Source organism: Oncorhynchus mykiss, chromosome 15, assembly GCF_013265735.2.
Source record: "Oncorhynchus mykiss isolate Arlee chromosome 15, USDA_OmykA_1.1, whole genome shotgun sequence".
Lineage (NCBI taxonomy): Eukaryota > Metazoa > Chordata > Actinopteri > Salmoniformes > Salmonidae > Oncorhynchus > Oncorhynchus mykiss.
Window position 1 is genome coordinate 72,017,511 of NC_048579.1, and position 12,370 is coordinate 72,029,880.

The 12,370-nt window shown below is 41.7% G+C and overlaps 1 protein-coding gene and 1 long non-coding RNA gene across 14 annotated transcripts in view; one reads left to right on the top strand and one right to left on the bottom strand.

Moving 5' to 3' along the window:
• The first annotated feature begins 1,206 nt into the window (after nt 1-1,206).
• Nucleotides 1,207-1,790, top strand: LOC118938842. Its single transcript, XR_005036203.1, has 2 exons — nt 1,207-1,640; nt 1,697-1,790. It is a non-coding gene; the product is annotated as an uncharacterized LOC118938842 (long non-coding RNA).
• Nucleotides 1,791-5,306: 3,516 nt separating this feature from the next.
• LOC110500989 (neuronal cell adhesion molecule) overlaps nt 5,307-12,370 on the bottom strand; it is a 128,180-nt gene continuing 121,116 nt past the window's right edge. For 12 of the 13 annotated variants that reach the window (XM_036945241.1, XM_036945242.1, XM_036945240.1 and 9 more), the window contains one exon: nt 5,307-6,410. In XM_036945241.1, coding sequence (XP_036801136.1) covers nt 6,176-6,410 — 235 coding nt within the window. In that variant the 3' untranslated portion in view covers nt 5,307-6,175. Of the gene's footprint in view, nt 6,411-10,420; nt 12,348-12,370 lie in introns of those variants that run through there. The other variant, XM_036945246.1, reaches the window with a different exon arrangement.

A 12,370-nucleotide genomic window follows, 5' to 3' on the forward strand; every position in this document is an offset into this window, starting at 1 on the left:
GGTGTGTGAAGGGGTGATGGGATGAGAGAGGGTAGAGGTGTGTGGAGGGGTGATGGGATGAGAGAGGGTAGAGGTGTGTGGAGGGGTGATGGGATGAGAGGTGGATGGAGGGGAGATGGGATGAGAGAGGGTAGAGGTGTGTGGAGGGGTGATGGATGAGAGAGGTGTGTGGAGGTGTGTGGAGGGGTGATGGATGAGAGAGGTGGTATAGGTGTGTGGAGGGGTGATGGATGAGAGAGGTGGTATAGGTGTGTGGAGGGGTGATGGATGAGAGAGGGTAGAGGTGTGTGGAGGGGTGATGGATGAGAGAGGTGGTAGAGGTGGATGGAGGGGTGATGGATGAGAGAGGTGGTAGAGGTGTGTGGAGGGGTGATGGGATGAGAGAGGGTAGAGGTGTGTGGAGGGGTGATGGATGAGAGAGGGTAGAGGTGTGTGGAGGGTTGATGGATGAGAGAGAGGGTAGAGGTGTGTGGAGGGCGATAGATGAGAGAGGTGGATGGAGGGGAGATGGGAGCTCTGTTGAGCTTTAGCTTATTGATGCTCTCTCTCTCTCTCTCTCTCTCTCTCTCTCTCTCTCTCTCTCTCTCTATCTCAATCCCCAAATCCAGATTCTATAATCCCCAGTGAGGGTAATGAGGGGGAAAAACAGAGAGAAATAGCAGTTCTATACAGCAGGATCAGATCAAATCAAGCCTCCCTCTATATATTTGAGTTACTAGGGTGCATAGTAGTCTAGTCACTAGTCACTAGGGTGCATAGTAGTCTAGTCACTAGTCACTAGCATGCATAGTAGTCTAGTCACTAGTCACTAGGGTGCATAGTAGTCTAGTCATTAGTCACTAGGGTGCATAGTAGTCTAGTCAATAAGGTGCATAGTAGTCTAGTCACTAGTCACTAGGGTGCATAGTAGTCTAGTCACTAGGGTGCATAGTAGTCTAGTCACTAGTCACTAGGGTGCATAGTCTAGTACTTCACTGGATAAACACTGGTACCGTTCAGTGTCTAAACAAGGTACATTGGACAAGGCCTTGTTATTGCATAATATACAGTAACATGTTAAAAAGAACCTTGAATATCTCCAGCTATACATATCGAATCTATTGAAACAATACACAGGTATTCATGTTCGATATAGAATACAAATGAAACCATTAAAATAATGAGGGCTGAAATTAAAAGGAGGAATACATCAGTCTGAAGTGAAATTCTGAAACCAACATTTATTTTTTTTTCATTTTAAAATACAAAATATTTAGCAATATTATATTATAGAGTAAACCATTTGACAGCCTTTCATGCTCTTTGTGTAGCTTCAACATTTACCAGAATGTTCTTCTATCATTTCATATATTACTTCCTGCAGTCACCAGGGTTTCACACTGCGTCCTGCTATCATTTAGTCTATATGTGAGTCTCAATGGATGAGCATGTTGTTTGTTTAATTTAATTATTTTCTCCTCCTACTCCCCTCCCCTCCTCCTCCTCCTCCACTCCTTACCCCATAAAGCCTTGAGCTAGCAAAAGTAGTAACCTGACAAATTTGAAAAACAAAGTTGCACAGCAAATGAAAGAGTGAAAACTGTAAAAGGTCTCTCTTGCCCCCATCTTGCAATGCACCCAACACACCTTCAAACCCCCAGGTCAAGCTCTCGTCTGGCGTCTCTATACCCCCTCAAACTAAAACATCTACAGTCAGGTCAAGCTCTCGTCTGGCGTCTCTATACCCCCTCAAACTAAAACATCTACAGTCAGGTCAAGCTCTCGTCTGGCGTCTCTATACCCCCTCAAACTAAAACATCTACAGTCAGGTCAAGCTCTCGTCTGGCGTCTCTATACCCCCTCAAACTAAAACATCTACAGTCAGGGCAAGCTCTCGTCTGGCGTCTCTATACCCCCTCAAACTAAAACATCTACAGTCAGGTCAAGCTCTCGTCTGGCGTCTCTATACCCCCTCAAACTAAAACATCTACAGTCAGGTCAAGCTCTCGTCTGGCGTCTCTATACCCCTTCAAACTAAAACATCTACAGTCAGGTCAAGCTCTCGTCTGGCGTCTCTATACCCCCTCAAACTAAAACATCTACAGTCAGGTCAAGCTCTCGTCTGGCGTCTCTATACCCCCTCAAACTAAAACATCTACAGTCGGGTCAAGCTCTCGTCTGGTGTCTCTATACCCCCTCAAACTAAAACATCTACAGTCAGGTCAAGCTCTCGTCTGGCGTCTCTATACCCCCTCAAACTAAAACATCTACAGTCAGGTCAAGCTCTCGTCTGGCGTCTCTATACCCCCTCAAACTAAAACATCTACAGTCAGGTCAAGCTCTCGTCTGGCGTCTCTATACCCCCTCAAACTAAAACATCTACAGGCAGGTCAAGCTCTCGTCTGGCGTCTCTATACCCCCTCAAACTAAAACATCTACAGTCAGGTCAAGCTCTCATCTGGTGTCAATGAAAACATCTACAAGCTCTATTTACATATTACAACAAAAATATCTACACACATTTGGAAACTAAAAACTTGATGCAAGTTGTGAAAATGTAGATCATGTAAATCTGGAATTTTCTCTTGAAATTCTCCCTTCGTCTTCCAGGTGACATTTGGAGCAGTTGATTTGTTTCTGCCAAGATGGCCGGGACCGCTTCACACAACAGACTGGCATCACCTAGAAGAGGAGCTATAGAATACGTCACACACACACACACACACACACACACACACACACACACACACACACACAGACACAGACAGACACACAGACACACATACACACATACACACATACACACATACACACACACACACACACACACACACACACACACACACACACACAAGCATCGCACGCACACACATACACACACACACACACACGCACACGCACACGCACACACACACACACACAGACACACACACACAGACGCACACACAGATGCACACGCACGCGCACACGCACATGCACACACACACACGCACACACACACTTCATTCTTGTAGATTATCCAACTCCACTGACTACTGGGTGGAGACGACACACTAAACTTCAAGGTTGCGCTCTGAGTTACAGCAAAACGTGACAACATACACATATAAAGGTTTAAATGCAACAAAACTAATCACCAGCACATGTTACTATTGACATTTTCCCATGAAACAAGCAACATTTCATTCCTTATGACGAATAGGCAAAACACATTCAATATCTTCCATCCCTTTCAGCCTCTTCAGTTCATATCGGCTGGTGTACATCGTAGCAGTAGTTCACCCCATCCTTAATGGCAGCTAACCAGAGAGTTAAACAATAGGCTGCATCTGAAATGGGACCTTATTCCCTTTAGTACCCTGCTTTTGACAAGGACACTCTATATAGTGCACTACTTTTGACCAGAGTCGTATGCGCCCTGGTCAAAAGTAGTGTACTATATAGGGGGAAAGGGTGCCATGTCAGGTGCACCATAGGTTGGCAGTAGTTTAGTTTAGTGCTGCTGGTCTGGTCCGTAGCCCTTCCTCTAGGTGTGACGCTGAGGGGAGAGACGAGACCATGGATGATGATAGACTATTCTCCTGTGGTGTTGGTTAGTGATTCATTTCTTTAGGTTAGTAAATAATCTCTCATGGCTGGGTCTATACATGGACCCATGACAACTGTACCGGATTGGAACCATAGAAACAGAATGATGGAATGAATGTCATTCTATTTCTGCGTATTGGAACCGGTTCTGCTTTGTGTTTTAGAAACAGGTTCTGCTCTGAGTATTGGAACCAGGTTCTGCTCTGTGAATTGGAACCAGGTTCTGCTCTGTGTATTGGAACCGGTTCTGCTCTGAGTATTAGAACCAGGTTCTGCTCTGTGTATTGGAACCGGTTCTGCTTTGTGTTTTAGAACCAGGTTCTGCTCTGTGTATTGGAACCGGGTTCTGCTTTGTGTTTTAGAACCAGGTTCTGCTCTGTGTATTGGAACCGGTTCTGCTCTGAGTATTGGAACCAGGTTCTGCTCTGTGTATTGGAACCGGTTCTGCTCTGAGTATTGGAACCAGGTTCTGCTCTGTGTATTGGAACCAGGTTCTGCTCTGTGTATTGGAACCGGTTCTGCTCTGTCTATTGGAACCAGGTTCTGCTCTGTGTATTAGAACCTCAGTTCTGCTATGTGGTTGAGGGGATGTGTATGGGTATGAATCTAGAACTCAGGCTGTTCTCCACAAAGGCACTATTAACCGTGCTGAAGGGTTCTCTGGTTTTGCACCGCCTGCAGTCTGTATCGGATTCCAGACCTGGCTCAGAATAGTTTGATTTCATTAAATTACGATGAGCTTGATTTAGCTTGTCTGCTGTGCAGAGTTCACCCAGGTGGGGGGGGGGGGGGGGATCTCTGGTGATGGTACTATTATATTGGTTCCACAAGCAAAATAGAGAACACCTAAAGTGTTTGCAAGAAAACAAATACTTTACTATTTTGACACAGGTCTGCTCTGGGAACTACAACAGAAACCTAGCCCCGCTAGACTGTTCTCTCTGTCTCTTTCTCTCTCTCTCTCTCTCTCTCTCTCTGTCTCTCTCTCTCTCTCTCTCTCTCTCTCTCTCTCTCTCTCTGTCTCTCTCTCTCTCTCTCTCTCTGTCTCTCTCTCTCTCTCTCTGTCTCTCTCTCTCTCTCTCTCTCTCTCTCTCTGTCTCTCTCTCTCTCTCTCTCTCTCTCTCTCTGTCTCTCTCTCTCTCTCTCTCTCTCTCTCTCTACACAAGGCAGGAGCGTGGAGATGCAATGCTGTTGAACTATGCTGGGTGGTGGCCATTTTATAGGTTAGGCCAACATGTTGATCAATGTTTGTTCCATGATCAGAGAGACTGTATTCAGTCTCAGCTGAGTGTGTGGTGAGGCTGTATGCAGTCTCAGCTGAGTGTGTGGTGAGGCTGTATGAACAATAGGTCTGTTCCAATCTCCAGATAGCAGTGCCACTGCAACAAGACCATGTGTCTGGTGGAACGGAAGACAACTAAACAACAACTCAACAACAACAACCCTTGAAAAACCAAAGAAAGAAAAACAGCAACGTCTGTGTGTGAGTGTAGGATCGTTGGAGAGAGGTGTGGAGTGTCGCTGTTATTCTGTATTAATTATCAATAGTTTTCTCTTCAGGGCTACAAACTAGAAATGTGTTTATCCCTGACCATCCAGTCCATAGATGTGTTCTGCTATTACAGTATACATACAAACACCTCCTGTCTTGCAAAAATAACATGTCACAATAGCATTTAAACTGAGTCACACTTTTCACAGCAATGTCCACAAAGACATTGATGACGCCATAGTTTTTCCCCCGTATTATAACACCAATATAACACTTCTGACAGTAGAAAGGTAAGATGATGAAAGGCATAACCAGTAGTTGAAGGTGTGCACCGCGTCATCGCGTACAGTCAGTCAACGTGAGTCTCTGCTCCCACACTAGACACCAGTATGATTCCGTGTGTAATGGTTTAGAATATCATTCATTCCATGCAGTATATTAATCAGAAGCAGATGAATGTATAGAATGGAAGAATGTATACTGTTGACTGCCATGTTGGGTGATGTGGAGAAAATATATATTCTAATGGATATCATTGTTTGCAAAAAGACAACGATCTATATATGTCATCATATATACGTTTGCAAAAGCTAAAATGGCCCTAACACACACATGCCCTCTCCAGCACTTTGTGGAGCAGTCTGGGTGATGAGAACCAACCCAGTCTGCTCCTGGAATACATTCCTCCACTTCCTGCTTGTCAGTGTTGCCTTCTCCTCCATCCTCCATCTCTCTCTGTCTGTTTCTGGGCTCCTACATCCCTCCTTCTACTTTTTCAAATGGTTCTAAGGTTCTTCTTCTCATGTCTGTTCTGGTTGGTTAGTTGTTTATCCCATCGTGTGATAGTGAGGGTGGTGAGAGTAGCCACAGTGTGATGGGGGGGTGGGGAGTTGGCGGGCAGGAGGGGCAGGCTGTGGAGAGATGACAGGGTGTGACAGAAGTAGCCATGGTGATGGGTGGCCACAGTGACAGGTCACCACGGTGATGAGTCTCCATGGTGACACGTCCTTATGGTGGCAGGTCTCCATGGTGACAGGTCAGGTCACCACAGTGACGGTTTCCATGGCAGCCAGTCGACATGGCATCGCCATCGGCTAGCGGTGACTGTCTCTCTACCTAGACGAAGGAGTTCATAGCGTTGACCGGCGAGGGGGCCTCGGAGCTCTCGTTGCCCTCATGCGTGTCTTTCTCCTTCTTGCCGCTGTACTGGCCGATGAAGGATCCATCCTCGTTGAACTGCCCATCCCCTCCCTCGCCGTAGTCCACCAGGCTGTCATCACTGTCGTCCCTCTTCACCGTTCCGTTGGACGGCGTCCGGCTGCCCTTCAGAGGCTTGTGGTCCTCCGTGTCACTAAGGGTTAGGAGGGAGAGGCAGAGAAACGGTTTACTTTAGGTCAGATAGTGGTGGCTAAGTTTGGTCCTGGAGAGATACAGGGGGTGCAGGGTTTTGTTCCAGCCTGGCATTGATGCACCTAATTCACCTGACCAAGGTCTTGTTTAGGATGTGTTCAAGCTTGGCTGGAGCAAAAGCCTGGAACACCTAGATCTGCGGGACTGGACTTGGTGACGAATACTTTGACATGATTCCATTTCAATCAATAAGGCGTGCTTCTCAACATAACGCACATACTAGGCAGACATCAGACCATGTGCTATCCATTAAATCTACATGCATTAAAGACTCAGAGGGATTCAACTAACAGATCTGTCCAAAATGCACAGGGGTCTTAATGGTCTGGAGTCGAGGGGCTGAGTCGTACAAAAACCCTTTTATTGAAATTACAAACTGATTCTGGTGGATCAATCTACCAGTAGAAGTGCAGCAGGCTATATCCTGTTCAACATTAACACTATATCCTGTTCAACATTAACACTATATCCTGTTCAACATTAACACTATATCCTGTTCCACATTAACACTATATCCTGTTCAACATTAACAATATATCCTGTTCAACATTAACACTATATCCTGTTCAACATTAACACTATATCCTGTTCAACATTAACACTATATCCTGTTCAACATTAACACTATATCCTGTTCAACATTAACACTATATCCTGTTCCACATTAACACTATATCCTGTTCCACATTAACACTATATCCTGTTCCACATTAACACTATATCCTGTTCCACATTAACACTATATCCTGTTCCACATTAACACTACGGTGACACTATATCCTGTTCAACATTGACACTATATCCTGTTCAACATTAACACTATATCCTGTTCAACATTAACACCACGGTGACAATATAACCTGTTCAACATTAACACTATATCCTGTTCAACATTAACACCACAGTGACACTATATCCTGCTCAACATTAACACTATATCCTGTTCAACATTAACACTACGGTGACACTATATCCTGTTCAACATTAACACTATATCCTGTTCAACATTAACACTATATCCTGTTCAACATTAACACTAAATCCTGTTCAACATTAACACCACGGTGACACTATATCCTGTTCAACATTAACACTAAATCCTGTTCAACATTAACACTATATCCTGTTCAACATTAACACTATATCCTGTTCAACATTAACACTATATCCTGTTCAACATTAACACTATATCCTGTTCAACATTAACACTATATCCTGTTCCACATTAACACTATATCCTGTTCCACATTAACACTATATCCTGTTCCACATTAACACTACAGTGACACTATATCCTGTTCAACATTAACACCACAGTGACACTATATCCTGCTCAACATTAACACCACAGTGACACTATATCCTATTCAACATTAACACTATATCCAGGTCAACATTAACACCACAGTGACACTATATCCTGTTCAACATTAACACTATATCCTGTTCAACATTAACACTATATCCTGTTCAACATTAACACTATATCCTGTTCAACATTAACACTATATCCTGTTCAACATTAACACTATATCCTGTTCAACATTAACACCACGGTGACACTATATCCTGGTCAACATTAACACTACGATGACACTATATCCTGTTCAACATTAACACTAACACCACAGTGACACTATATCCTTCTCAACATTAACACCACAGTGACACTATATCCTGTTCAACATTAACACCCCAGTGACACTATATCCTGTTCAACATTAACACCATGGTGACACTATATCCTGTTCAACATTAACACTACAGTGACACTATATCCTGTCAACATTAACACCATGGTGACACTATATCCTGTTCAAAATTAACACCACAGTGACAATATATCCTGTTCAACATTAACACCACAGTGACAATATAACCTGTTCAACATTAACACTATATCCTGTTCAACATTAACACTATATCCTGTTCAACATTAACACTATATCCTGTTCAACATTAACACTATATCCTGTTCAACATTAACACTATATCCTGTTCAACATTAACACTATATCCTGTTCAACATTAACACTACGGTGACACTATATCCTGTTCAACATTAACACTATATCCTGTTCAACATTAACACTATATCCTGTTCAACATTAACACTATATCCTGTTCAACATTAACACTATATCCTGTTCAACATTAACACTACGGTGACACTATATCCTGTTCAACATTAACACTATATCCTGTTCAACATTAACACTATATCCTGTTCAACATTAACACTATATCCTGTTCAACATTAACACTATATCCTGTTCAACATTAACACTATATCCTGTTCAACATTAACACTATATCCTATTCAACATTAACACTATATCCTGTTCAACATTAACACTACAGTGACACTATATCCTGTTCAACATTAACACTATATCCTGTTCAACATTAACACTATATCCTGTTCAACATTAACACTATATCCTATTCAACATTAACACTATATCCTATTCAACATTAACACTATATCCTGTTCAACATTAACACTACAGTGACACTATATCCTTCTCAACATTAACACCACAGTGACACTATATCCTGTTCAACATTAACACCACAGTGACACTATATCCTGTTCAAAATTAACACTATATCCTATTCAACATTAACACTACAGTGACACTATATCCTGTTCAACATTAACACTATATCCTGTTCAACATTAACACTATATCCTGTTCAACATTAACACTATATCCTATTCAACATTAACACTATATCCTGTTCAACATTAACACTATATCCTGTTCCACATTAACACTACGGTGACACTATATCCTGTTCAACATTGACACTATATCCTGTTCAACATTAACACTATATCCTGTTCAACATTAACACCACGGTGACAATACACAGGTATAATGGACTTAGTAATGCTGTCCTTAGTGTTTCCTCACCTCTCGTATTCTATCTATGCCAGAATATGTCAGACATTTATACCGTATAGAAATAACACTGAGTGTACAAAACATTAACGATACCTTCTCTTTCCATGACAGAGCACCTGATTTAAGTGAAGTGTTATCTTTTATCTTGTCATGACAGAATGACCAGATGAATCCAGGTGAAAGCCATGGTACCTTGTCACTGGTTAAATCCACTTCAATCAGTCTAGACGAAGGGGGAAGACAGGTTAAATAATGATTTTTAAGCGTTTTGACAATTGAGACATGGATTGTCTATGTGTGTCATTCAGAGGGTGAATGGGCAAGACAAAACATTGGAGTGCCTTTGAACAGGGTTTGGTAGTAGGTACCAAGCACACTGGTTTGTGTCAAGAACTGCAACGCTGCTGGGTTTTTCACTTTCAACAGTTTCCTGTGTGTATCAAGAATGGTCCACCACCTAAAGGACATCCAGCCAACTTGACACAACTGTGGGAAGCATTGGAGTCAACATGGCCCAGCCTCTCTGGGGAACGCTTTTGAAACCTTGTAGAGTCCATGCCCAGAGGAATTGAGACTGTTCTGAGTGCAAAACAAGGTGCAATTCAATATTAGGAAGGTGTCGTTAATGTTTTATACACTCTGTGTATATACCTATATTAGATCGACATTACAATGGCACAACTCATAAATACAACCGAATGTTGACATTTTTCTACCCAAAAGGAATCATTGAAAGCAACTGAAAATGAAGCCAAACAGGATATGCAGTCAAATAGTAGCTTCTGATGTTAGTGACTGTTAGTGTTATAGAACCGGATTACAATCAGGTGCTGGCCAACAAACAGGTGAGTTCAACTGACACGGTATAATCTGTGCTGGGTTCGACAAGGCCCAGCTGTCTCCTTTAGTATCAGTTTAGACACACACACAGACCTGTATCAGACGGTGTGTGTGTTGCATGCCAGGCTTGCTGTATGCTCATAGCATAATGCTAACCCTCTTACCTTTCCAGGGACCTACACCCCAAAGACAGAGAACAATGGAGGAACACATGAAGAGTGGTGGATGAGAAAATACATTCTGCTATGTGCTTTATTACAGTAGCAGCCTGATATCAAACAGTCAACCCATGTATTACAGTAGCAGCCTGATATCAAACAGTCAACCCATGTGTTACAGTAGCAGCCTGATATCAAACAGTCAACCCATGTATTACAGTAGCAGCCTGATATCAAACAGTCAACCCATGTATTACAGTAGCAGCCTGATATCAAACAGTCAACCCATGTATTACAGTAGCAGCCTGATATCAAACAGTCAACCCATGTATTACAGTAGCAGCCTGATTTCAAACAGTCAACCCATGTGTTACAGTAGCAGCCTGATATCAAACAGTCAACCCATGTATTACAGTAGCAGCCTGATATCAAACAGTCAACCCATGTATTACAGTAGCAGCCTGATATCAAACAGTCAACCCATGTATTACAGTGGCAGCCTGATTTCAAACAGTCAACCCATGTATTACAGTAGCAGCCTGATATCAAACAGTCAACCCATGTATTACAGTGGCAGCCTGATATCAAACAGTCAACCCATGTATTACAGTGGCAGCCTGATATCAAACAGTCAACCCATGTATTACAGTAGCAGCCTGATATCAAACAGTCAACCCATGTATTACAGTAGCAGCCTGATATCAAACAGTCAACCCATGTATTACAGTAGCAGCCTGATATCAAACAGTCAACCCATGTATTACAGTGGCAGCCTGATATCAGTCAACACGTTTGAAGCGCCACAATTATTATTACTGTACTAACTTAAAACTAAAAACCCAAAAAGATTTGGCACACAAAGTATGATGATGATATCACAAGATGCAGATTGAGACACTTTCAGCAGCAAAGCTTGATACAACTTCTCATCAATGATAGCATGACAGCTGTTTTTAATGTTACATTAAAATACATACTATTTGCACACACACACACTAATGTATAAAAGTTGCTTTGATTTATTATGAAATCATATGTGTAAAGTACAGTATTTACAGTGTTAATTAAACACAGAGGTGTAGATTCTGTCTTGTTAATTAAACACACAGAGGTGTATATTCTGTCTTGTTAATTAAAAACAGACAGGTGTAGATTCTGTCTTGTTAAGTAAACACAGAGAGGTGTATATTCTGTCTTGTTAATTAAAAACAGACAGGTGTAGATTCTGTCTTGTTAATTAAACACAGAGGTGTAGATTCTGTCTTGTTAATTAAAAACAGAGGTGTAGATTCTGTCTTGTTAATTAAAAACAGAGGTGTAGATTCTGTCTTGTTAATTAAAAACAGAGGTGTAGATTCTGTCTTGTTAATTAAAAACAGAGGTGTAGATTCTGTCTTGTTAATTAAAAACAGAGGTGTAGATTCTGTCTTGTTAATTAAAAACAGACAGGTGTAGATTCTGTCTTGTTAATTAAACACAGAGAGGTGTAGATTCTGTCTTGTTAATTAAACACAGAGAGGTGTAGATTCTGTCTTGTTAATTAAAAACAGACAGGTGTAGATTCTGTCTTGTTAATTAAAAACAGACAGGTGTAGATTCTGTCTTGTTAATTAAACACAGAGAGGTGTAGATTCTGTCTTGTTAATTAAACACAGAGAGGTGTAGATTCTGTCTTGTTAATTAAACACAGAGAGGTGTAGATTCTGTCTTGTTAATTAAACACAGAGAGGTGTAGATTCTGTCTTGTTAATTAAAAACAGACAGGTGTAGATTCTGTCTTGTTAATTAAACACAGAGAGGTGTAGATTCTGTCTTGTTAATTAAAAACAGACAGGTGTAGATTCTGTCTTGTTAATTAAAAACAGACAGGTGTAGATTCTGTCTTGTTAATTAAACACAGAGAGGTGTAGATTCTGTCTTGCCTCGAGGGAGTCAGGAAGGGAGAGTTTCCTTGTTCCTTGGTAAAATGTTCTACACATCCAAACATGTCAATC